This window comes from Eleutherodactylus coqui, chromosome 12 (assembly GCF_035609145.1).
Source record: "Eleutherodactylus coqui strain aEleCoq1 chromosome 12, aEleCoq1.hap1, whole genome shotgun sequence".
Lineage (NCBI taxonomy): Eukaryota > Metazoa > Chordata > Amphibia > Anura > Eleutherodactylidae > Eleutherodactylus > Eleutherodactylus coqui.
The window spans coordinates 117,135,849-117,163,593 of record NC_089848.1 but is presented as its reverse complement, the minus strand read 5'-3'; the positions used below and the strand labels follow the sequence as shown (position 1 = coordinate 117,163,593).

The following is a 27,745-nucleotide window of genomic DNA, read 5'->3' as shown; positions in this document are numbered from 1 at the left end:
TTTATCCTTCTCTACGCTGTATGTAACCCCAATCGTCCTTTATCCTTCTCTGTATGTAACCCCAAACCAGCCTTTATCCTTCTCTGTATGTAACCACAAACCGGCCTTTATCCTTCTCTGTATGTAACCACAAACCGGCCTTTATCCTTCTCTGTATGTAACCCCAATCGTCCTTTATCCTTCTCTGTATGTAACCCCAAACCGGCCTTTATCCTTCTCTACGCTGTATGTAACCCCAATCGTCCTTTATCCTTCTCTGTATGTAACCCCAAACCAGCCTTTATCCTTCTCTGTATGTAACCACAAACCGGCCTTTATCCTTCTCTGTATGTAACCACAAACCGGCCTTTATCCTTCTCTGTATGTAACCCCAATCGTCCTTTATCCTTCTCTGTATGTAACCCCAAACTGGCCTTTATCCTACTCTGTATGTAACCACAAACCGGCCTTTATCCTTCTCTGTATGTAACCCCAAACCGGCCTCTTTCCTACTCTGTATGTAACCACAAACCGGCCTTTATCCTTCTCTGTATGTAACCCCAAACCGGCCTTTATCCTTCTCTGTATGTAACCCCAAACCGGCCTTTATCCTACTCTGTATGTAACCACAAACCGGCCTTTATCCTTCTCTGTATGTAACCCCAAACCGGCCTCTTTCCTACTCTGTATGTAACCACAAACCGGCCTTTATCCTTCTCTGTATGTAACCCCAAACCGGCCTTTATCCTTCTCTGTATGTAACCCCAAACCGGCCTTTATCCTTCTCTGTATGTAACCACAAACAGGTTTACAACGTATTTTCACTGTAGAAAAAAAGTCCCATTGTGCCTATTAGGACTATCATCATGTGGTCCACTGTGAAAAGCAAGCCAGCTCTGCTGAGGGCATCCACACATCCCCATGAGCCTTGCGGCTGAGGGGAGGTGAGCAGCTATGTCATTCTTGGGGTGAAGGTGTTTTCTCACATCAGTGTTGGAGGTTCCTTTTTTGTCCTGTTAAAATGCTGGACAGGAACTGCCTGAACCCCATCATAATCACTGGGGTCTGTTCGGCGCCATGTGGTTCCGTTATAAGATGGATCTGTACAACCAGCATGTGCCGTTTTTCTTCTCCAATAATGGAGCAGGAAAATGCAACCCCTTAATGTAGATGTGAACGAGCCCTTACATACAAAGTAAAAACACACAGTTTTGGGTCTCAGACAACCCCTTTAAGTGCAAGAAAATACGTGGATGAGGACCTATCAGAGCTTCTACGTGATTTCCATCCAGCTTCATGGCTGTCGAATACCAGCTGGCAGCTTTTGTCACATCCGCCAGATACATCAGCTGATTGCCCAGCTCTGTAGCAAGTTCGGCCAGCCCTGGAGAAATCCGGTATGAGCGCTCACAGAAGCTGAAGATTTCTTGTAGAACTGACTTGTTCCTCCCACACTAGAAGGGAGATTGGGAGGGAAAAAGGTCAGTTATTATACAAACGTCTATTTTAACCAAAATATGACTGTCATGCAGCAAGTGTGGACCAACTGATTTGACTTTAGGCTATTCCTGAGACTGCACCTGGGGTTCTTACCCTTTAACCCCTGTTGGAGGAATCTGGTCTTAGCTGCAAGGGTCTCTAGACCACTACCTCAAGAGTAGTCTTGGAGCAGTGGCAGCAAGTGCAGGACCTGAGGGACAGGCTAAGTATTAGCCAAGGCCGGAACAGTAGAAAATGGGAAAGCTGGGTACACAAGCATTGGACAAAACCAGGAGTCAAGAGAGAACTAATAGTATCTTCAGAGAATCTAGTGCTCAGGCACCCTAAAGTAGGAGAGGATGTCTTAACCCCTTCCCAACATACATATGGCTATATATTTCCGAACTGCATATACCCTATGCATTAAGCAGGTATATAGACGTCCGCTGTATATGCTGTGTATGGAGCAGACTTGTGAACTGAGCCAAATCCATACACAGTGGGTATCAGCCAACATCTGCCTGTAACAGCACCCCAAAATGGTACCAAAAAACTACAAGTCATCCCACAAAAAAGGCCTTCATGTAGCTATGTTGCTGAAAAAATAAAAAAGTTATGATTTTTTGAAAGTGGGATAACCAGAACTGCAGAATGTGATCTGGACACAGAAGCACCAAAGACCCATGGTCATAAAAGGGTTAAATGTCAAGACTGGTTGGAGATGGGAAAACAGAGTGCACAGACAGAAGGAGAGGGGTGAAGATGCTAGCAGTGATATTGTAGACGCAGCACACAGCTCTGTACGCCGGTGAGATGGTTTCTAATGCCCCACCATGCCAAGCCATCCAGCCACTGAGCTTGTATATAGAAGATGGTGCATGGTGCTTGTATACTCCTTCCATCTTCTTGTGGGTTTCCTTCAGCTTCACCACTTTCCTCTCACATTCCAAAAACATACTAATGGGTTAATTGGCTTTCTATGAAATTAGCCCTAGTGTGCACAGGAGAATTCAGATTGTGAGCCCATTGGGAACGACAACGGATGTAGGTGATGCCCGCCTCTGTACCGCACTATGGAATATGTTGCCACTATATAAGGAACAGGAGATAATAAATAATAGCTACAATGACCCCACAGATCACAGGAAGTCTCCTTACCAGATTGCATATTACAAGGAGCTTCTGGAAATGGAGTTCTGGGTTCCGAGGTTCCAACGTCTCAAGAGCGCCGATCAGTTCTTTCACGAACTTCAGTGTCTATAATGTGAATATGTTTATTAGGATCCGTAATAGAAGAACTTGTTGCGCTAATTGTCTTTAAAGGCTATGGACAGCTTTGAGGAGGGAAGGATATTTTTTTCCCTTAAAGGGATATTCCAGGACAGGTCATCAATAGTTGATCAACGGGGGTCTATTGCTCAGGTTCCCCGCCAATCAGCTGATCCTCCAACCTGCTGTCAGTACAATGGGGCCCTAAGGCCTATAGATGGCTTCACTCCCAATGAACTCAATGGGAGCGATACCATCTATTATACTACCAGCCCTGACAACGGAAGACAACATTTGTCCCCACTGCAGTAACAGCAGGCCAGAGGACCAGCTGATCGGCAGCGATCCTGAGCAAAGGACCCACACCAATCAACTACTGATGATCTATCCTGAAGGTAGGTCATTAATAGTGAAAGTCTGGAATACCTCTTTAAAGGCATGCAATTTGCGCTGCACTCATTTATGCAATCAGTTTAAGTTAAAAATGTTGCCTGGTTTGTCTTTTGCAGTTTCTATATATCACTGTATATAGAAACTTCAGTCTTAAGACCCATTTACATGCAAAGATAATCTTTCAAACGATTGAAAGTTTTAACAATCACTTGCATAAAGTGCTAATAGACATTAATGTCCATTAACACTTTATCATCTTCATTTTGCATGTAAAAGGGCTTCTGGGAGCTGTTTGCAGAGCACAGCATGTGGGCTGGGCTCTGCACCCAGCTACATTGTTCTCAAATAGGTTGCTGGCAGAATACAATGTAATCTCCTGTCTCCCACTAAGAACACAGTGTGCAGTCTATTGAAAGACACTTTATCTCTCTCCGGCTGAATGATAGATTTTTAGCTCACCTTAAAATCATCGATTAGATGAAAAGTGCATGAATGGTAGCATTTACACACAACAATTATCACTCATCTGCGTCCGTCTTATCTCTCTTCTACACCTTCTTTTCAGCTGATTTATGACTCCTTTTAGACGCAATGGTTCTTGTTTGCACGAGCGAGTGAGCCAGTGATGTCATCGCTAGCCTGTGCACTCTCATCGTTGACTCATTCCCCGAGAATCGTTTGGTGTTGTTCAGTGTTTCACACTTGCATTACTTGTAGTATGTAAGCTCGTTGGAGCAGGACCCGCACCCCTATTGTCTCCATCAGCTGATTACTATGTAACCGTGGTTCTGTAATGTTTGTACTTTTGTCTATGTCTATAGCACCCCTCACTCTCCGCCTCTCCATACCGTGCACATCTCCAGCCCTTTACCTTCTGTATCACCCCATTACTTGTAGTATGTAAGCTCGTTGGAGCAGGACCCGCACCCCTATTGTTTCCATCAGCTGATTACTATGTAACCGTGGTTCTGTAATGTTTGTACTTTTGTCTATGTCTATAGCATCCCTCACTCTCCACCTCGCCATACCGCGCACATCTCCAGCCCTTTACCTTCTGTATCCCCCCACCATTCGTAGTATGTAAGCTGGTTGGAGCAGGACCCGAACCCCTATTGTTTCCATCAACTGATTACTATGTAACCGTGGTTCTGTAATGTTTGTACTTTTGTCTATGTCTATAGCACCCCTCACTCTCCACCTCTCCATACCGTGCACATCTCCAGCCCTTACGTTCTGTATCACCCCATTACTTGTAGTATGTAAGCTGGTTGGAGCAGGACCCGAACCCCTATTGTTTCCATCAACTGATTACTATGTAACCGTGGTTCTGTAATGTTTGTACTTTTGTCTATGTCTATAGCACCCCTCACTCTGCACCTCTCCATACCGTGCACATCTCCAGCCCCTTTACCTTCTGTATCACCCCATTACTTGTAGTATGTAAGCTCGTTGGAGCAGGACCCGCACCCCTATTGTTTCCATCAGCTGATTACTATGTAACCGTGGTTCTGTAATGTTTGTACTTTTGTCTTTCTGTATCCCCCCTGTCTATGTAAGCGCTGCGGAATATGTTGGTGCTGTACAAATACAGATTATTATTAGAAGTGAATGGACGGGACTGAATGATCAGTGTTTGAAGTGAACGTGCCAACAATTTTTATGTCTGCATAAAGTGAAGGATGAGTAAGAAGCGAAGGATTCCCTTTCATTGATCAGCCGCTGGCTTGTGTATAGACCAAACGATTAGCGTTCACTTTGTAATGATAATTATTATCGCTACGTCTAAAAGCACACAAACTTCTGGCGTTTGTTGGCTGATGGCCGCCCTGTTTACACGCGGCCGTGGTTGGGTGAACTAACATTTTAACGAATACTCTCTGACAATCACTGTCCCGTGTAAAGGGGCCTTAAGTGTAGTTAGTTGCATTCTGTGTACATACGGCACATGTCAGCTTCATACTGTAGTTACCACCTCCGTGTATCAGCATCTGATTGCATCGTATCTAAGCCAGAGTGACTACAATGCGCTGCACTTCATTATCTTTGTGATGTGCCCCTCCAACCCTTGGAGGACAGGACCAGTTTTCATTTTGGGTTTTCCTCCCTCTGAGGGCTTGTGTTTTATGGACAAGTTGTGGTGTTCAGTAGTACCCTTTAATGTAACATTCAATACTGTGTAAAGGTTTTAGACGCTGAGCTCTGTCATTGGCTGCAGCCCCTGTGACGTCCCATAAACTGGGCGGGACTGCAGCTGTCAACAGAGAGGGGAGGAGGGATAACATTCGAGAAACAGAGGGAGTTCCCTCCCTCTGTCAGGCCATTTAAACGCTATTGTCAGAATTGGCAGCAGCATCTAATTGGTTAACAGATATTGCGGCTCACCAACAGCCGCCATGTATGGAGTGGGCGTGGCTCCCGTGCCTGCCCCATAAACCATACATGCATACTCCATGGAAGAAGGGGTTAAAGAAGTGTTTGAGTAGATTTATACATCAAGAAAGCAGTGGATACGACTCACCTGCGCTGCATTGCCTTCTCTTGTGAGACAGTAAATGGCCATCATCTGCAGGGCGTCAATGTTATTCTTCTGCACTGCTAGGAGTCTACAGTGACATTTAACAAGCATAAGTATGTGACCCTCCTCTATACGGGCTGCTGCTACATTGCTATAGTTTGTGGCCGCTGACTCACGCTTCCTGGCGGCCCTGGCCAACTACTCATCTCTCTATCCAGATGCCTGGCTCCGGTCTGAGCTGTAATTGTGGCCTGGAGGGCAAGTGTGCAGCTTTAACAAACATCCCCTGCCAATCATCAGTGTTCCCTGGGTATAACATCCCCCCGGTAGAGCGTGCGCGATTGTTGTGTTTATTTTGGTCGCGCTCAAGGTCCTACTAAATTCGTTCTGGTTCCTGACATTGACTATTCCTGACTACATTCCCATCTCTGCTCCCGGCTCATATACTGACTGCTTCTGACCCCTGGCCTGCTGGACCATACTGAACTGGTTCTCCATGATTCAACCTTTGGCTTGTTCTTCATGTTGAAGTACGTTACCTGTCCCGACCCGGACTGTCTGATTACACTCCTCTTTGCTGCTTTATCCGACCTCAGGCCTGTTGTACCGTGCTGAACCTGTTCTGCGTGTAACCCAACCTCTGACTCCCATTCACACCTTCAGATACCGCGCTTTTGTCTAAAGTAGCATCAGCTGCCGCATTACTAGGACCGACTCCAGAATAACAGCCTGGGGTCTCTGCAGCGAAGTCCAGATCCCAACTAGTGGGGTTAAAGGTTGAAGGCCAGAGTCCCTCAGGTGTCACCTCTGAAGCCAAACCAGTGAGTGACACAGTGGATCCACGTCCGCTGATCCTGACAGAATTACTTTAGTCACCATAGACTTGGCTGGATGTTGGTTTTTGTTCTTACCGCTGGGCTATTTCTCGGCTTTGGTCCCAGTCCTGCATGGCTAGAGCACACTTCATCTTTACAGTAAGTGCTGCCGTGAATTTAGGGAAACTAACGATTATTTGGTTAATCACATCCAATGCTCCAGAATAATTCTTCTGCATCATCAGACATTCTGCCTGAAAAAAAGAATACGTTTGACTAAATCAGACAGAGTGACCGAGTCACGAGCAGCACTGGACGGACAGGAACTCCTGACCATCATGACATAAAAGGTGCATTTGTTGACCAACTTCCAAAAAAGTAAGCCGATCCGCCGTCTCCCCACCCGTAGCATGTTAACTGACAGCTGTCTTTTCTTTTGTGTACAGGGAGAGAACCGTCAGTCTTCATACCGCCTCTGTAACACCGCGGTGCTACACCACAACACATACACGGGGCAATGGGCATACCTGTCCCGGGTACTACGGGCAGCATGAACTCTATGGGCAGCATGAACCCGCTGACAGGTTTCCCTTAAAGGGGTTGTCCTGCGCCGAAACGGGTTTTTTTTTTTTTCAACCCCCCCCCCGTTCGGCGCGAGACAACCCCGATGCAGGGAGGTAAAGAAAGCTCACCGGAGCGCTTACCTTAATCCCCGCGCTCCGGTGACTTCTCTACTCACCGCTGAAGATGGCCTCTTCCTCCGTGGACCGCAGCTCTTCTGTGCGGTCCACTGCCGATTCCAGCCTCCTGATTGGCTGGAATCGGCACGTGACGGGGCGGAGCTACACGGAGCTACACGGAGCCCCATAGAAGACTGCAGAAGACCCGGACTGCGCAAGCGCGGCTAATTTGGCCATCGGAGGCCAAAAATTAGTCGGCTCCATGGAGACGAGGACGCTAGCAACGGAGCAGGTAAGTATAAAACTTTTTATAACTTCTGTATGGCTCATAATTAATGCACAATGTACATTACAAAGTGCATTATTATGGCCATACAGAAGTGTATAGACCCACTTGCTGCCTCGGGACATCTCCTTTAAAGCAACAGATCACAAAATGACTACGTACCTTTCCAATAATTCCAAATAAATCCTTATTGCCTTGAGTCCCTTCATCCAAATACTTAAGACACTTTTCAGCAGACGTCCCAAGAGCCAAATTCAGCCACCCTTTCAATACCAAGCCCTGGAAGAACACACACAACAGGCACGTTGTTATTCGAAAAGCATCTTGATCGTCTCTCCTTTAGATTGCCTTTACACGGGCCGAGATTGGTCGGGGGATGAATGATTGTCACTATGATCATTCATCTCCGTAGAGCTAATTGTACTTCTCCCCGTTCATACTGATGTACAGTCCACCAGCAAGCAGTTTTATGCTTGCCAAAAACCCACAAACATGGCCCCTTTTACATAGTGCAGTGATCTAGTCAATGCTGATGCCCCATCGTTGGTCCGAGTGTAGGGACCTCTAGTCACTGGTGGGATGTCCACAATTATATAATGGTCTCTAATGGATTAGTGAAGAAAAAAATATGCTGGGGCGGGCGCAGCTAACCGAAATCTAGAATTCAGTGCTATACAAAAAGTAAACTCAGCTTCTCCGTTTTATTTTAAATCAGCATAAAAAGACGTGTTTCGGGGCAGCGCCCTTCCTCAGTTATAGCTGGGGATACACCTTGTGTTGGCTGTTAGTATGCACATGGTGTACCAGGCAGAAAGGCAGAGCCTCTCATGATCCCCTGGGTTTTTACAGCACTTTCTCATGGGATCATGATCAGAGGCTAATTTCTTGCCCTGGGGCAAAATTACAAATGTCTGAGGCACTTCACTGTGACATCACAAATCTCTGCTAGCTACTATGCAGTGACATCACAAATCTGTTAGCTACAATGGTGTGACATCACAAATATCTGAGGCACCCCACTGTGATATCACCAGTCTGTCAGGTACTATGCTGTGATATCACCATCTCTTTCTACTATGCTGTGACATCACAAATGTCTGAGGCACCCTACTGTGATATTACCAATCTCTGCTAACTACTATGCTGTGACATTACAAATCTTTGTCAGGTAATATGCTCTGACATTACAAATAACTGAGGCACTCTACTGTAACATCCCAAATATTTGTTAGTTACAATGCCGTGACATCACAAATCTCTCCATTGTGATATCACAAATCTCTCAGGTACTATGCTGTGACATCACGATTTCTGAGGCACTCTACTGTGACATCACACTTTGTTAGTTGCTATGAAGTGGCATCAGAAATATCTGTCAGGCACTCTGCTTTGACATCATAAGGGAGTTTAAGGCAGGTACGATGCTGTGATATCACAACTGCCTGCCTGTCAGGTACGTTTCCTCAACTGTGTTTCTGCTAGGCAAGCTACTGTGACATCACAGGTAGGTTTCCATCAGGTTAGCTCTTGTGACATACTGTTCATACTATTCAGGCGCAGAACCCCCCTGTCATTGGTGTTTGTCCCTGATAAGTTACTGAGATCACAAATAGCCATCAGGTCCTCCACTGAATTTTACTTCTAATTGGTCAGTTACTGTGACATCACAACTGTGTTTCTGTCACGTTAGCTGCTGTGACATCACAACAATTCAATCAAATAAGATATTGTGACAACATAAGTGGGTTTCAGTCAGGTACCCTGCTATGATATACCTTCAGAGTGTTTCATTTAGGTACTCCGCTGTGACATCACAACAGTATACCTGCCAGGTAGGTTACTGTTGTGACATGGTTTTTAGTCAAGAAAGCTACTATGACATCATGACTAGTTTCAGTCAGGTGAGCTCAGGGGTGGACACACCGTATGTACCAATAAACTAGGAGTTGCAAATCAAGCAGGTATTTTCTGAGCAAATATGTAAAATGAGGCTAAAAACGTGTTCGGGGCCAAACCCCCATATGAATAGAAGGTGACGTCATTGCCACAAAATGTATTTATTTACATGGTTTTTCTGCCGTGCCTTGGATGCTATTGTGTTGGTGGTTTATATATAAAAAGATGCCCTTAAGGGATGAAGGCCGGCCACACCGGCCACCATGTCGCTACTTACCTCAGCAGACCTATTGGACATTTTCAGCATCCTGTCTATGTACTCCTGGGCCTTATCACTTCTCCCAAGCAGCCACAAGAGCAGGCCTGCGTAGTACAACGCTTTAGGGCCCGCTGATCTGCGAGTTTCTTTTAACTTTGCCTCTAGATCAGATACAGCGTCGCGATCTGCATAGAATAGAAAAGTATGAAGATACTGAATTCAGGAAGTAAAAAACCCGTATATTACAGAATGTAAATCACCTCAGTGGATATACATGTGGGTCAGCAGAAAACAACGAGCTAACCCCTGAAGGATGCGGCCTAGTTTGGTACGCAAAAGGCTTGTCCCACTTCTAGGTGTTATTATGCAGGAAGCAGACAACTCCATAGATTGTGTAGTAGCCCTTATTGGTACTCAAGGCTGACTCCAGTCACATCACTAGGACTCAGCCTACAGTACCAACCCAGGCCACTGCGCAACGTACAGAGCTGTCTGCTTCTTGCAGCAAAACAGTAAGAAGTGTGACAACCTGTAGTGGCCCAGAGTTAGTGGGGTCCCTCCATAATGTTTTGTGTCTGTCTCATGTCAGCGTCTTATGTGTAGCATGCATTTGGCTTATGTGTATTGCACCTCTGCAGTACTGAATGGGTTAATGTCTGGATTATGTCTGGAAAATGTATTGTTCTGCGAGTCATGTGACTGTATTTCTTTTTATATATGTGTATATATATATATATATATATATATATATATATATATATATATATATATATATATATGTGTGTGTGTGTGTTTGCTAGAGAGTCTAGGAGAATGGGAGACTACAGAGCAACAGCCAGTCTGAGCAGAAGTTTAGGAGTGAGCGTCTGAGATCGGTCTGTGTGTGGAGCGGGCTGAGTGATGGTCTGATGCTCAGCTTGGGCCCCGCCTGCCCAGGAAACTGATGAATGCTGAGAGTGAGACAAGCCGCTTAAAAGCGAGGAGGGCACAACTAACGTGAGTGTGAACTGGTAGAGAGAGAGAGTTGCTGAAAGTGGGATCATACAGATAACTTGGACTGTGGATCACCCAAGATACCCCAAGAATCCTCCCTGTCACACCACTCTGAGTTGTTGTGTCTGTGCCAGGACTGTTGATGTGGTTTGGACTTTATCAAGTTTCAGTAAACAGACATTACCAACCGTTCCCGGTTTTGTTCAGAACGTTTCCCTGCGTGTGGACTACTTTATTTCATCGTCACGTTTCACTGCAGAGGACGGAACGATGACGTCACAAGTGACAAATGGACTCAAGGTAGCCCCCAGGTTACTTCCCCTATGATCTCTCCCAGCAGTAACGTGGTTGGGTCCTGAGCTACCCCCAGAGGAGGAGATGGTAGAGCCCGTGACAAGGTCTTTCTCTACCCCGCTATCTCCTCGGCTGTGGGCCCGCCCCTCGGATGCTGCACAACCCCTTTAAGGAAGCAACGATTTTTGGGGATTTTCATCTCCAGTTTTCAGACGTTTTTTTATTTTTCAGCTGACATAGCCATATGAGGACTTCTTTGTTCGTGGCGGGCTGTAATTTTTACGGGTACCATTTTGGGGTACATATAATGTATTCTAATGTTTATTAATATTAACTTATCTTTAGAGTCGGGGAGGAATGGTGAAAAAGACATCAATTCAGCCTTTTTATGACATTCCGTATGTGGTACAAATTACATGATAGCGGTCACTACAATTATGATACCGAAATTCTATACAGCACACCTTTTAGGTTTTTCCCTTTTTTGATAATTAATTTGCATGGCGTTGCGGTATTCTAAGGCCCTGAGCCTTGGCGTGCCTCCGTGGACACTCCGCTGGCCGTTGGGATCATTTTCTACTAGAGATGAGCGCGCGTACTCGGAAAAGCACTACTCGCTCGAGTAATTTGCTTTATCCGAGTATCGCTGTGCTCGTCCCTGAAGATTCGGGTGCCGGCACGGAGCGGGGAGCTGCAGGGGAGAGCGGGGAGGAACAGAGGGGAGATCTTTCTCTCCCTCTCTCCCGCCCGCTCTCCCCTGCTCCCCGCTGCGACTCACCTGTCAGCCGCAGCGGCACCCGAATCTTTAGCCCCGAGCACAGCGATACTCGGATAAAGCAAATTACTCGAGCGAGTAGTGCTTTTCCGAGTACGCTCGCTCATCTCTATTTTCTACCTGTGACTTTTTTGATTAATTTCATTGCATTTTTTAGGACACAAATTGCTTTTTTTTTAACTTTTGTGTTTGCCGTGTGGGATAAAAATGTGTTCAGTTTATTGTGCGGGCCGTTACAGATGTAGCAGTACCAATGGATTAAGGCAAAGTGCTAAACATTAAAGCATGTACAATAATCCCCTTGAGGTGGGCCTATTCAGGTACTACCTATGGTATTGCAAATGTGAACTGCAATTATGCTTGGTCCCGGATTTTGCAACCCCTGTAAAGAGGTAAGAGGACCCCCATTCCAATGGATTTTTTTAATACATTTTTTTTTTCTTACAAAAAAAGCAAAAAAGGATTTCTTTATTATTATTTTTTTTATTTTGCATGAATATTTGTTTCACCATTTTTAGTTTTTCCCTTTAATGTCCCTGTAGGGGACATGAACCTATGATCTTATGATCACTCAGATAATTCACTGCACTACTCATATACTGCAGTGTATTACCTGTTTTTCACTAACAGCAGCAGCCACGGCAGATGCTGAGGCCATTGTCAGCAGTCTGATTACCATGGCAACCCAACAGCACTCCATTATTAGATTGCGGAGGGTTGATGATGTCACAGAGGTAGCTCTCTTTCTCTGTCATCCGCTTTCATGCCCCAATCACCATTGATTGCAGCTTGTAAGGGTTAATGACCAGGATCCAACTTATCTCTGGTCCTGGCTATCAGCTACAGCTTGCCCCCTCTGGCTGAGCTCCTGAGCCTGCATCATCTACTGTATATGCTGTAAATGTATGGTATTTCATGTTAACCCCTTCCCGCTGATAATGCACATGTACGTCATGGGGTGGAAAGGGGTTAAAGGGGTGCACTCATCTCAGACATTTACGGCATATATTACAATATAGGCCATAGGATAAGTATTGGAAAGTTACCCACTCTATAAGCCTTAAATGTATTACACTACTTGTACACGCTGCATAGAGGTATCCGTCACTGCATGGACTACGCTGGTAGAGACCCGCAGTGTTGAGTGCTAGCTCCGTGTCATAGCATGCCATGATTTCTGCATGTCTCAGTGGGCCTGCAGATGTGTATTGGGGATTTGTGGCCATGTCCCCCGAGGTCTCCGTCCGTCCCATACATCTCTATACACTACTGGATGTTGACGAGTGAACTCTTACCGATGACATCACTTTTCTTGTGAGCGTACATAAGTAGCATGATGGCACATAATGAGACGTCAGGGGCGTCCTGGATGGACTCCAGCTCCCGGATCGCTTCCTGCACACCATCTGTTACAATAAACACAAATAGAATTATATTCACTGACTTGCAGACAAAACGCCACGAAGAAACGCTCGAAACCAGATGAAACTCAATCTGATGAAACTCATTCTAAACGATTCCACGTCCTGCGGCCCGATAATCGGGATAAGCAGGAGGTAGTGGGGCCACCAGAGTGTTGAGGCAGCAGACTGCAGTCCTAAGCTCTCGCTCACGACCTGAAGGTTGCGGGTTCCACGTCTCCTTGCACCAGGGGACTTCACCTTTACCTAGTGGGGCCACCATGTTGAGTGATACAGTGGTTGATGTGCTGCCATCCTGCTGATCACGTGGAATGAACCGTAGCCCATCACTCCACGTCCAATCATGTCCCACAGATTCTCGATTGGAGAGAGATCTGGTGCTGCCAAGGAATCGCCTGGACAGCTTGCAGACCATGCCTTCTGATGTTCACCATGTAGGGCTGTGCGTTTTCCTGCTGGATAATGGCGTTGGCTACACGGTGAAGATATGGTAACGTGACGGGATGCGGCACCTCAATGTGCCCTGATGTGAACTAGAGGTGATCGGCTGTAGATGCTGTTGGCACCACAAACCGTGATGTCACAGGAAATCAGGTGATCGCTGCAGCCAATGAGAAGCTGCAGCGTCACCGCCTGTTCTCCTGGCATCAGCGCTCACATCCTGTTCACCATGATGCCAGGAGTTCAAGAATGGCACACTGCAGCCTCTTATTGGCTGCAGTAGTCATGTGATTTCCTCTGCCACAACAAAGCCCAGGCCCACAGCGGGCAGCAGCGCCGAATCTCAGTGGCCATGGAAGGGTAAATCAAAGTGCTAACGACCACTTGTCCGTCCGTCCGTTCATGTGACAGAGCCTGACAGCACCTGTGATGTCAGTTACCGGCTCTTAGCTCCTCCCCCTGTTCACATGATGGTGACATCATCACAGGTCCTTTATCCTTGTGTACTGAATAAGGGATTATGGGCGGACTACATTCCCCATAAACCCCTGCAGCCTCAGTTGCTATGGATACAGCAGTACTCAGTCTGGCAGTTTGTAACTGGACACCTGTGTGGAGACTCCAATAAATGACACCTCACAAATGTCCACATCCATAGCTGGCGGTGCCTACTGACTAACATCACAGCAGAGTCCTTCCCCACTATCTTCACATCTCCTGAACGTGATATCATGTCATCTCCAGTCCTCATGCCGCCAACACCGGTCCAGCCTTCTTCCAATCGTCAACCATTGTCCAGTGTGGGAACAAACCGTCGCTGCTGTGCAAACATGTCACTAGAGGGTTCAGCTAATACAGCTTACATGACAGCGACAAGCCGCAATGTCACCTCAGCCACCAGTTCGTAAATCTTGTGCAGCAGATATGCGAAAGCTACAAATGAACATGTCTCCTCAGCGAGCTGCTGAAGTTCGTAAATCACGTGCGGCTTATATGCGAAAGCAATGTAGCAGAGCTGTGTGTGACATGCATGTAGCAGAGCTGTGTGTGTGTGATGTGCATGTAGCAGAGCTGTGTGTCTGTGACGTGCATGTAGCAGAGCTGTGTGTGTGATTTGCATGTAGCAGAGCTGTGTGTGTGTGATGTGCATGTAGCAGAACTGTGTGCGTGTGATGTGCATGTAGCAGAGCTGTGTGTCTGTGACGTTCATGTAGTAGAGCTGTGTGTGTGTGACGTGCATGTAGCAGAGCTGTGTGTGTGACGTGCATGTAACAGAGCTGGGTGACACATTGCGCCACGAGAAACACTGGTACTATAATTTCCTAATAATTACTAGTATCTCTATGTTTGTTACTTTCACATAGGCAGTTCTATTAAAAAAAAGGGAGGGGGGGGTTGCCCAGTAACTAGGCACCCCCTTGCAATGAGTTGACCATTTCCCTCTTTTCCGGGCTCTATCCACTTCTATGCGGCACTGAATGCATTCAGCACATCCATAGGTAGTAAAAGAACCTGTAAATGTTGTTGAGCAGAAGACGTCCGGAACCGGGAAAAAGGAAGGGGTCACATGGTTAAATCATGTGACCGCTGCCATCTTCACTTGAATGGACAGGAGAGCGCCGTGTCCAATGCTTTCATGGGCAGCAGGGGGCCTTGAGATAAGAAGTGCGGTAAGAGCAGATTAAGCATTCTATTAGCGAGTGACCAATAGAGTCCTGGTACCCCCATTAATCGGTAAGCATGTCCTAGAAGTAGTCATTGTGCAGTATGCTGAGTGGAGACCACTGACATTCAGGCCGTATTTAAATGGTCAATAGCCAGTTGTGTCCAAGATTCGTGGGCACACCTGGCATCGCACAGCCCACGGGCACCGATCTGCATGCTGTGTGAGATGCTGCACATGGCAAGTCCTGTTCTCGTGCGAGAGCCACATGAAAATAGGACCTGCTTCCGGTTTTCTATCTCACATCGGTGTTAGAGGAAACCGCCAGCGTAAAATAAGACCTTGGGTTACAACGAGGAGCGAGCTGTACGATGCCCGTGTAAAGACGGCCTTACTGACACGCCAGTCTCTGGCAGCCATGCTGTATGATTGGGAGTTGTACGGCTGTACAGCGGGGGCGTCCAACGCATCTTCACCGAGGGCCACATCAGCATTCTGAGTGCCGTCTATAAGGCCTCATTCACAAGGGCGTATTCGCGCTTTATATTATGCGTACACAACACGGGCGGCTTAACCCCTTCAGGACCATGTGCTTTTACCGCCCTGTTTTTTTCCCCTTCAGCTACCAAAAGTATTTTTGCTGTGTTTTTTTCCTGCGACATAAAGGGCGGTTTTTAGATATCTTTTTACTGACTTTTTTTTTTTTTTTTTAGATTTTTATTGGGGCTAAAAAATGATATTTTTACCGTTATAGTTTTTTTTTAATGAGTACATTTAGGCTAAGCTATAGTACGGCAGCGGCTCCTCCTGTAGTGACATTAGTGACTGGCAGAGCTGGTCAGAGTACACTACGACCCTGCAGCTCTGCTGTGCCAGGGGATCCCGGCGGTCACATGACTGCCGGCTGGCGTTGTGGAAGAAACACTTTTTAGTGCATAGCTCATTGAACGCTGTGTGCTCGGGAAAGGAGAAGGCAGCAGGGGTTAAAACCACTTCTCCCTCCTCCTTGGGGTTATCAACTGTGAGTAATAGCTGACAACCTGACCTGCTTCTGATTGGTTGCAGAGGCTTTAATCCCGCGCCGTATTTTTTACTATCGCCTGCAATTAAAGCCCAGGACCAAGCACCGTAAATTTACAGCACTTGGTCCTTAATGGTTAAAAAACATTGATTCGGATTTGGATATTCAGAAATGCGTTTTTTAACATATATTAAAAAAAAAAATCACCAATTTTGGTTTCTATTATGGACCGAAATTACCCATTAAAGTCAATGGGATGACATAAATGCGCAGTGAATGTGCATCGTACAGACCACACAGGGCACGCTGGGTGCAGAAACAACATATTGCCCCTTCTCGTGTTTCTGTTTGAGCTCATGCATACTTGTGAAGAAGGCCCAAATACACAGCGGATGCAACAGTCATTCAAAACACTGCATTCTTCATGGTCTGAATCTGCATCCGCCCCTGTGAATGACGCCTTGGTGCACTGCGTAATACGGCTGTGGGGCTCTCCGCACTATGACGGTGGGTCTCCTCTTTAGCTCTGAGCCTCCTACCATGGCGGGCGGCTGGGGTGCCCGTGGGGGGGTCAGAGCTGTGCCGCCATCTGTGAGGTACTGAACAGAGCGGTGTGCAGGTGCGCCAGAGGTCAGAATCAAACATGGCACCCGCTCCCTGTGGCACCTGTTCCCTCTGACAAGAGCTGGCTGCAGTGGGGATCCGATCCCTCTGCATCCGGACCTCGTCGGGGGCCACATAAAGTGACGTGGCGGGCCTTGAGTTTGGGCTCATTCCAACTAACGTCATTTCCCCGCGTAATCCGTTGATTTCCATTGATCCATTCACACTAGCGTATATACATGCGTGTAATACGTGCGTGAAAAGGAACGCAGCTCTGATCTCTATGGGTTGCTGAACATACGCAACGCCGCTATGAGACAGAGCAGGAAATAAAAAAAACTAGTCACACCGCGTACGTGAGATACGCCGTCATACGCAGTGCGCTACGCAGCGATAGTCGTCTCACCGCCGGTTCTCACAGCAGCGTTTTACACATACAGCTGTGGGAATAAGCTATACCGCATATATATGGGAACGTGTATACACTGTGCTTGATGGAGGCATGTGTGGATATAACTCACCCTCCTCCATACAGTGGCCGTCCCCGACACATCGGTGCCATATCAGAGTCCTGACGTCCGGCGCTCATTCACATACAGACGAGATAACCTAATCCTGACCGACCTTAAAGAGAAGTTGGTTATTGACTAAATATTACCTTCCATGAGGATCCCGTAAGCCCTGAAGAAAAGGAGCGCCTGGTCGCTGGGAGACGTCTGCAGAGCTTCTCTGGTCAGCCGCTGGACGTGGCGGAAGTATTTATCGTGGCAGCAGAAGATAATGGAAGCCTGGAGAAGAGAAGGCGATTGGGAGACGTTACGGCGGCGGACAACCCCACCAGTCTGCGGACCCTCTGTCTGCAGATCCCGCCTCTTTCCCCACCAGTCTGCGGACCTTCTGTCTGCACATCCCGCCCCTGACCTCACCAGCCTGAAGACAGTCTGTCTGCAGACCCCACCAGTCTGCGGACCCTCTATCTGCAGATCCCGCCCCTGACCCCACCAGCCTGCGGACTCTCTGTCTGCAGATCACGCCTCTGACTCCACCAGTCTGCGGACCCTCTATCTGCAGATAACGCCTCTGACCCCACCAGCCTGCGGACCCTCTATCTGCAGATCCTGCCCCTGACCCCACAAACCTGCGGACCCTCTGTCTGCAGACCCGACCTCTGACCCCACCAGTCTGCGGACCCTCTATCTGCAGATCCCGCCTCTGACCCCACCAGCCTGCAGACCCTCTGTCTGCAGACCCCACCAGTCTGCGAACCCCCTATCTGCAGATCACGCCTCTGACTCCACCAGTCTGCGGACCCTCTGTCTGCAGATCACGCCTCTGACACCACCAGTCTGCGGACCCTCTGTCTGCAGATCCCGCCTCTGACCCCACCATGCTGCGGACCCTCTGTCTGCAGATCCGACCTCTGAACCCACCAGTCTGCGAACCCCCTATCTGCAGATCCCGCCTCTGACCCCACCAGTCTGCGGACCCTCTATCTGCAAATCCCACCTCTGATCCCACCACTCTGCGGACCCTCTATCTGCAGATCCCACCTCTGACCCCACCAGTCTGCGGACCTTCTGTCTGCAGATCACGCCTCTGACCCCACCAGTCTGCGGACCCTCTGTTTGCAGATCCCACCTCTGACCTCACGAGCCTGCGGACCCTCTATCTGCAGATCCCACCGGTCTGCGGACCCTCTATCTGCAGATCCCGCCTCTGACCCCACCAGCCTGCGGACCCTCTGTCTGCAGACCCCACCAGTCTGCGAACCCCCTATCTGCAGATCACGCCTCTGACTCCACCAGTCTGCGGACCCTCTGTCTGCAGATCACGCCTCTGACCCCACCAGTCTGCGGACCCTCTGTCTGCAGATCCCGCCTCTGACCCCACCATGCTGCGGACCCTCTGTCTGCAGATCCGACCTCTGAACCCACCAGTCTGCGAACCCCCTATCTGCAGATCCCGCCTCTGACCCCACCAGTCTGCGGACCCTCTATCTGCAAATCCCACCTCTGATCCCACCACTCTGCGGACCCTCTATCTGCAGATCCCGCCTCTGACCCCACCAGTCTGCGTACACCATATGTGCAGGTCCCGCCTCTGACCCCACCAGTCTGCGGACCTTCTGTCTGCAGATCACGCCTCTGACCCCACCAGTCTGCGGACCCTCTGTCTGCAGATCCCGCCTCTGACCCCACCAGTCTGCGGACCCTCTGTCTGCAGATCCCGCCTCTGACCCCACCAGTCTGAGGACCCTCTATCTGCAGATCCCGCCCCTGACCCCACCAGTCAGCGGACCCTCTATCTGCAGATCCCGCCTCTGACCCCACCAGTCTGCGGACCCTCTGTCTAGTGATCCCGCCTCTGACCTCACCAGTCTGCGGACCCTCTGTCTAGTGATCCCGCCTCTGACCCCACCAGTCTGTGGACCCTCTGTCTAGTGATCCCGCCTCTAACCCCACCAGTCTGCGGACCCTCTGTCTGCGGATCCCGCCTGGGACCCCACCAGTCTGCGGACCCTCTGTCTAGAGATACCGCCTCTGACCCCACCAGTCTGCGGACCCTCTGTCCCGCCTTTGACCCCACCAGACTGCGAACCCTCTGTCTGCATATCCCGCCTCTGACCCCACCAGTCTGCAGACCCTCTATCTGCAGATCCCACCTCTGACCCCACCAGTCTGCGCAAACTCTATCTGCAGATCCCGCCTCTGAACCCACCAGTCTGCGGACCCTCAGTCTGCAGATCCCGCCTCTGACCCCACCAGCCTGCGGACCCTCTGTCTGCAGATCCCACCTCTGACCCCACCATCCTGCGTACCCTCTATCTGCAGATCCCACCAGTCTGCGGACCCTCTATCTGCAGATCCAGCCTCTGACCCCACCAGCCTGCGGACCCTCTGTTTGCAGATCCCACCTCTGACCCCACGAGCCTGCGGACCCTCTATCTGCAGATCCCACCGGTCTGCGGACCCTCTATCTGCAGATCCCGCCTCTGACCCCACCAGTCTGCGGAACCTCTGTCTGCAGACCTCACCAGTCTGCGGACCCTCTATCTGCAGATCACACCTCTGACCCTACCAGTCTGCGCACCTTCTATCTGCAGATCACACCTCTGACCCCACCAGTCTGCGGACCCTCTATCTGCAGATCCCGCCTCTGACTCCACCAGTCTGCGGACCCTCTGTCTGCAGCTCACACCTCTGACCCCACCAGTCTGCGGACCCTCTGTCTGCAGATCCCGCCTCTGACCCCACCAGTCTGTGGACCCTCTGTCTGCAGATCCCGCCTCTGACCCCACCAGTCTGTGGACCCTCTGTCTGCAAATCCTGCCTCTGACCCCACCAGTCTGCGGACCCTCTATCTGCAGAGCCCGCATCTGACCCCACCAGTCTGCGGACCCTCTGTCTAGTGATCCCGCCGCTGACCCCACCAGTCTGCGGACCCCCTATCTGCAGATCCTGCCTCTGACCCCACCAGTCTGCAGACCCTCTATTTGCAGATCCCGCCTCTGACCCCACCAGTCTGCGGACCCTTTGTCTAGTGATCCCGCCTCTTACCCCACCAGTCTGCGGACCCTCTGTCCCGCCTCTGACCCCACCAGTCTGCGGACCCTCTGTCTAGTGATCCCGCCTCTGACCCCACCAGTCTGCGGACCCTCTGTCCCGCCTCTGACCCCACCAGTCTATGCAACCCTCTATCTGCAGATCCCACCTCTGACCCCACCAGTCTGCGGACCCTCTATCAGCAGATCTCGCCTCTGACCCCACCAGTCTGCGGACCCTCTGTCTGCAGATCACGCCTCTGACCCCACTAGTCTGCGGACCCTCTATCTGCAGATCACGCCTCTGACCCCACCAGTCTGCGGACCCTCTGTCCCGCCTCTGACCCCACCAGTCTGCGGACCCTTTATCTGCAGATCCCACCTCTGACCCCACCAGTCTGCGGAACCTCTATCTGCAGATCACGCCTCTGACCCCACCAGTCTGCGGACCCTCTATCTGCAGATCACGCCTCTGACCCCACGAGTCTGCGAACCCTCTATCTGCAGATCACGCCTCTGACCCCACCAGTCTGCGGACCCTCTATCTGCAGATCCCGCCTCTGACCCCACCAGTCTGCGGACCCTCTATCCCGCCTCTGAGCCCACCAGTCTGCGGACCCTCCATCTGCAGATCACGCCTCTGACCCCACCAGTCTGCGGACCCTCTATCTGCAGATCACGCCTGTGACGCCACCAGTATGCGGACCCTCTATTTGCAGATCCCGCCTCTGACCCCACCAGTCTGCGGACCCTCTGTCTAGTGATCCCGCCTCTGACCCCACCAGTCTGCGGACCCCATATGTGCAGATCCCGCCTCTGACCCCACCAGTCTGCGGACCCTATATGTGCAGATCCCACCTCTGACCCCACCAGTCTGCGGACCCTCTATCTGCAGATCACGCCTCTGACCCCACCAGTCTGCGGACCCTCTATCTGCAGATCCCACCTCTGACCCCACCAGTCTGCAGACCTTCTGTCTGCAGATCCCACCTCTGACCCCACCAGTCTGTGGACCCTCTGTCTGCAGATCCCGCCTCTGACCCCACCAGTCTACAGACCCTCTGTCTGCAGATCCCACCTCTGACCCCACCAGTCTGCGGACCCTCTATCAGCAGATCCCACCTCTGACCCCACCAGTCTGCGGACCCTCTGTCTAGTGTCCCGCCTCTGACCCCACCAGTCTGCAGACCCTCTGTCTGCAGATCCCACCTCTAACCCCACAAGTCTGCGGACCCTCTACCTGCAGATCCCACCTCTGACCCCACCAGTCTGCAGACCCTCTGTCTGCAGATCCCGCCTCTGACCCCACCAGTCTGCGGACCCTCTATCTGCAGATCCCGCCTCTGAACCCACCAGTCTGCGGACCCTCTATCTGCAGATCCTGCCTCTGACCCCACCAGTCTGCGGACCCTCTATCTGCAGATCACACCTCTGACCCCACCAGTCTGCGGACCCTCTATTTGTAGATCCCGCCTCTGACCCCACCAGTCTGCGGACCCTTTGTCTAGTGATCCCGCCTCTGACCCCACCAGTCTGCGGACCCTCTGTCCCGCCTCTGACCCCACCAGTCTGCGGACCCTCTGTCTAGTGTTCCCGCCTCTGACCCCACCAGTCTGCAGACCCTCTGTCCCGCCTCTGACCCCACCAGTCTATGCAACCCTCTATCTGCAGATCCCACCTCTGACCCCACCAGTCTGCGGACCCTCTATCAGCAAATCCCGCCTCTGACCCCACCAGTCTGCGGAGCCTCTGTCTGCAGATCACGCCTCTGACCCCACTAGTCTGCGGACCCTCTATCTGCAAATCACGCCTCTGACCCCACCAGTCTGCGGACTCTCTATCTGCAGATCACGCCTCTAACCCCAGCAGTCTGCAGACCCTCTATCTGCAGATCCCGCCCCTGACCCCACCGGTCTGCGGACCCTCTATCTGCAGATCCCGCCTCTGACCCCACCAGTCTGCGGACCCTCTGTCCCGCCTCTGACCCCACCAGTCTGCGGACCCTTTATCTGCAGATCCCACCTCTGACCCCACCAGTCTGCGGACCCTCTATCTGCAGATCACGCCTCTGACCCCACCAGTCTGCGGACCCTCTATCTGCAGATCACGCCTCTGACCCCACCAGTCTGCGGACCCTCTATCTGCAGATCACGCCTCTGACCCCAAAAAGTCTGCAGACCCTCTATCTGCAGATCCCGCCTCTGACCCCACCAGTCTGCGGACCCTCTGTCCCGCCACTGAGCCCACCAGTCTGCGGACCCTCTATCTGCAGATCACGCCTCTGACCCCACCAGTCTGCGGACACTCTATCTGCAAATCACGCCTCTGACGCCACCAGTCTGCGGACCCTCTGTCTACTGATCCAGCCTCTGACCCCACCAGTCTGCAGACCCTCTGTCTGCAGATCCCACCTCTAACCCCACAAGTCTGCGGACCCTCTACCTGCAGATCCCGCCTCTGACCCCACCAGTCTGCAGACCCTCTGTCTGCAGATCCCGCCTCTGACCCCACCAGTCTGCGGACCCTCTATCTGCAGATCCCGCCTCTGACCCCACCAGTCTGCGGACCCTCTGTCTAGTGATCCAGCCTCTGACCCCACCAGTCTGCAGACCCTCTGTCTGCAGATCCCACCTCTAACCCCACAAGTCTGCGGACCCTCTACCTGCAGATCCCGCCTCTGACCCCACCAGTCTGCAGACCCTCTGTCTGCAGATCCCGCCTCTGACCCCACCAGTCTGCGGACCCTCTATCTGCAGATCCCGCCTCTGACCCCACCAGTCTGCGGACCCTCTGTCTGCAGATCCCGCCTCTGACCCCACCAGTCTGCGGACCCTCTGTCTAGTGATCCCGCCTCTGACCCCACCAGTCTGCGGACCCTCTATCTGCAGATCCCGCCTCTGACCCCACCAGTCTGCGGACCCTCTGTCTGCATATCCCGCCTCTGGCCCCACCAGTCTGCGGACCCTTTGTTTGCAGATGTCGCCTCTGACCCCACCAGTCTGCGGACCCTCTGTCTAGTGATCCCGCCTCTGACCCCACCAGTCTGCGGACCCTCTGTCTGCACATCCCGCCTCTGACCCCACCAGTCTGCGGACCCTCTGTCTGCAGATCCCGCCTCTGACCCCACCAGTCTGCGGAACCTCTATCTGCAGATCCCGCCTCTGACCCCACCAATCTGGGGACCCTCTGTCTGCAGATCGCGCCTCTGACCCCACCAGTCTGCGGACCCTCTATTTGCAGATCCCGCCTCTGACCCCACTAGCCTGCGGACCCTCTATCTGTAGGTCCCGCCTCTGACCCCACCAGTCTGCGGACCCTCTATCTACAGATCCCGCCTCTGACCCCACCAGTCTGCGGACCCTCTATCTACAGATCCCGCCTCTGACCCCACCAGTCTGCGGACCCTCTGTCTGCAGATCCCGCCTCTGACCCCACCAGTCTGCGGACCCTCTATCTGCAGATCACGCCTCTGACCCCACCAGTCTGCAGACCCTCTGTCTGCAGATCCCGCCTCTGACCCCACCAGTCTGCGGACCCTCTATCTGCAGATCCCGCCTCTGACCCCACCAGTCTGCGGACCCTCTGTCTAGTTATCCCGCCTCTGACCCCACCAGTCTGCAGACCCTCTGTCCCGCCTCTGACCACACCAGTCTGCGGACCCTCTGTCTAGTGATCCCGCCTCTGACCCCACCAGTCTGCGGACCCTCTATCTGCAGATCCCGCCCCTGACCCCACCAGTCTGCAGACCCTCTGTCCCGCCTCTGACCACACCAGTCTGCGGACCCTCTGTCTAGTGATCCCGCCTCTGACCCCACCAGTCTGCGCACCCTCTATCTGCAGATCCCACCTCTGACCCCACCAGTCTGCGGACCCTCTATCTGTAGATCCCGCCTCTGAGCCCACTAGCCTGCGGACCCTCTATCTGCAGGTCCCGCCTCTGACCACACCAGTCTGCGGACCCTCTATCTGCAGATCCCGCCTCTGACCCCACCAGTCTGCGGACCCTCTATCTGCAGATCCTGCCTCTGACCCCACCAGTCTGCGGACCCTCTGTCTGCAGATCCCGCCTCTGACCCCACCAGTCTGCGGACCCTCTGTCCCGCCTCTGACCCCACCAGTCTGCAGACCCTCTATCTGCAGATCCCGCCTCTGACCCCACCAGTCTACAGACCCTCTATCTGCAGATCCCGCCTCTGACCCCACCAGTCTGCGGACCCTCTGTCTAGTGATCCAGCCTCTGACTCCACCAGTCTGCGGACCCTCTGTCTAGTGATCCCGCCTCTGACCCCACCAGTCTGCGGACCCTCTGTCTAGTGATCCCGCCTCTGACCCCACCAGTCTGCGGACCCTCTGTCTAGTGATCCCGCCTCTGACCCCACCAGTCTGCGGACCCTCTGTCTGCAGATCCCGCCTCTGACCCCACCAGTCTGCGGACCCTCTGTCTGCAGATCCCGCCTCTGACCGCACCAGTCTGCGGACCCTATGTCCCGCCTCTGACCCCACCAGTCTGCGGACCCTATGTCCCGCCTCTGACCCCACCAGTCTGCGGACCCTCTGTCTAGTGATCCCGCCTCTGACCCCACCAGTCTGCAGACCCTCTATCTGTAGATCCCGCCCCTGACCCCACCAGTCTGCGGACCCTCTATCTGCAGATCCCACCTCTGACCCCACCAGTCTGCAGACCCCCTGTCTAGTGATCCTGCCTCTGACCCCACCAGTCTGCGGACCCTCTGTCTGCAGATCCCGCCTCTGACCCCACCAGTCTGCGGACCCTCTATCTGCAGATCACGCCTCTGACCCCACCAGTCTGCGGACCCTCTGTCTAGTGATCCCACCTCTGACCCCACCAGTCTGCGGACCCTCTGTCTAGTGATCCCACCTCTGACCCCACCAGTCTGCGGACCCTCTTTCTGCAGATCCCGCCTCTGACCCCACCAGTCTGCGGACCCCCTGTCTAGTGATCCCACCTCTGACGCCACCAGTCTGCGGACCCTCTGTCTATTGATCCCGCCTCTGACCCCACCAGTCTGCGGACCCTCTGTCTAGTGATCCCGCCTCTGATCCCACCAGTCTGCGGACCCTCTATCTGCAGATCCAGCCTCTGACCCCACCAGTCTGCAGACCCTTTATCTGCAGATCCCGCCTCTGACCCCACCAGTCTGCGGACCCTCTATTTGCAGATCCCGCCTCTGACCCCACCAGTCTGCGGACCCTCTGTCTAGTGATCCCGCCTCTGACCCCACCAGTCTGCGGACCCTCTATCTGCAGATCCCGTCTCTGACCCTACCAGTCTGCGGACCCTCTGTTTGCAGATCTCGCCTCTGACCCCACCAGTCTGCGGACCCTCTGTCTGCAGATCCCACCTCTGACCCCACCAGTCTGCGGACCCTCTATCTGCAGATCCCGCCTCTGACCCCACCAATCTGCGGACCCTCTGTCTGCAGATCGCGCCTCTGACCCCACCAGTCTGCGGACCCTCTATTTGCAGATCCCGCCTCTGACCCCACTAGCCTGCGGACCCTCTATCTGCAGGTCCCGCCTCTGACCCCACCAGTCTGCGGACCCTCTATCTACAGATCCCGCCTCTGACCCCACCAGTCTGCGGACCCTTTGTCTGCAGATCCCGCCTCTGACCCCACCAGTCTGCGGACCCTCTGTCTAGTGATCCCGCCTCTGACCCCACCAGTCTGCAGACCCTCTATCTGTAGATCCCGCCCCTGACCCCACCAGTCTGCGGACCCTCTATCTGCAGATCCCACCTCTGACCCCACCAGTCTGCAGACCCCCTGTCTAGTGATCCTGCCTCTGACCCCACCAGTCTGCGGACCCTCTGTCTGCAGATCCCGCCTCTGACCCCACCAGTCTGCGGACCCTCTATCTGCAGATCACGCCTCTGACCCCACCAGTCTGCGGACCCTCTGTCTAGTGATCCCACCTCTGACCCCACCAGTCTGCGGACCCTCTGTCTAGTGATCCCGCCTCTGACCCCACCAGTCTGCGGACCCTCTTTCTGCAGATCCCGCCTCTGACCCCACCAGTCTGCGGACCCCCTGTCTAGTGATCCCACCTCTGACCCCACCAGTCTGCGGACCCTCTGTCTATTGATCCCGCCTCTGACCCCACCAGTCTGCGGACCCTCTGTCTAGTGATCCCGCCTCTGATCCCACCAGTCTGCGGACCCTCTATCTGCAGATCCAGCCTCTGACCCCACCAGTCTGCAGACCCTCTATCTGCAGATCCCGCCTCTGACCCCACCAGTCTGCGGACCCTCTATTTGCAGATCCCGCCTCTGACCCCACCAGTCTGCGGACCCTCTGTCTAGTGATCCCGCCTCTGACCCCACCAGTCTGCGGACCCTCTATCTGCAGATCCCGTCTCTGACCCTACCAGTCTGCGGACCCTCTGTTTGCAGATCTCGCCTCTGACCCCACCAGTCTGCGGACCCTCTGTCTGCAGATCCCACCTCTGACCCCACCAGTCTGCGGACCCTCTATCTGCAGATCCCGCCTCTGACCCCACCAATCTGCGGACCCTCTGTCTGCAGATCGCGCCTCTGACCCCACCAGTCTGCGGACCCTCTATTTGCAGATCCCGCCTCTGACCCCACTAGCCTGCGGACCCTCTATCTGCAGGTCCCGCCTCTGACCCCACCAGTCTGCGGACCCTCTATCTACAGATCCCGCCTCTGACCCCACCAGTCTGCGGACCCTCTGTCTGCAGATCCCGCCTCTGACCCCACCAGTCTGCGGACCCTCTATCTGCAGATCACGCCTCTGACCCCACCAGTCTGCGGACCCTCTGTCTGTAGATCCCGCCTCTGACCCCACCAATCTGCAGACCCTCTGTCCCGCCTCTGACCACACCAGTCTGCGGACCCTCTGTCTAGTGATCCCGCCTCTGACCCCACCAGTCTGCGGACCCTCTATCTGCAGATCCCGCCTCTGACTGCACCAGTCTGCGGACCCTCTGTCTAGTGATCACGCCTCTGACCCCACCAGTCTGCGGACCCTCTGTCTGCAGATCCCGCCTCTGACCGCACCAGTCTGCGGACCCTCTGTCCCGCCTCTGACCCCACCAGTCTGCGGACCCTCTGTCTAGTGATCCCGCCTCTGACCCCACCAGTCTGCGGACCCTCTGTCCCGCCTCTGACCCCACCAGTCTGCGGACCCTCTGTCTAGTGATCCCGCCTCTGACCCCACCAGTCTGCGGACCCTCTGTCCCGCCTCTGACCCCACCAGTCTGCGGACCCTCTATCTGCAGATCCCACCTCTGACCCCACCAGTCTGCAGACTCCCTGTCTAGTGATCCCGCCTCTGACCCCACCAGTCTGCGGACCCTCTGTCTGCAGATCCCGCCTCTGACCCCACCAGTCTGCGGACCCTCTATCTGCAGATCACGCCTCTGACCCCACCAGTCTGCGGA

At 52.5% G+C, this 27,745-nt stretch overlaps 1 protein-coding gene across 1 annotated transcript in view; it reads right to left on the bottom strand.

Annotated features, from left to right (window-relative positions):
* TTC21A (tetratricopeptide repeat domain 21A) overlaps positions 1-27,745 on the bottom strand; it is a 178,035-nt gene that overhangs the window by 149,350 nt on the left and 940 nt on the right. Inside the window, exons 2-9 of the mRNA XM_066584631.1 lie at positions 17,441-17,570; positions 12,929-13,039; positions 9,590-9,756; positions 7,579-7,695; positions 6,547-6,704; positions 5,639-5,723; positions 2,617-2,715; positions 1,241-1,433 (exon numbers count right to left, since the gene is read on the bottom strand). Coding sequence (XP_066440728.1) covers positions 1,241-1,433; positions 2,617-2,715; positions 5,639-5,723; positions 6,547-6,704; positions 7,579-7,695; positions 9,590-9,756; positions 12,929-13,039; positions 17,441-17,570 — 1,060 coding nt within the window. The remainder of the gene's footprint in view (positions 1-1,240; positions 1,434-2,616; positions 2,716-5,638; positions 5,724-6,546; positions 6,705-7,578; positions 7,696-9,589; positions 9,757-12,928; positions 13,040-17,440; positions 17,571-27,745) is intronic.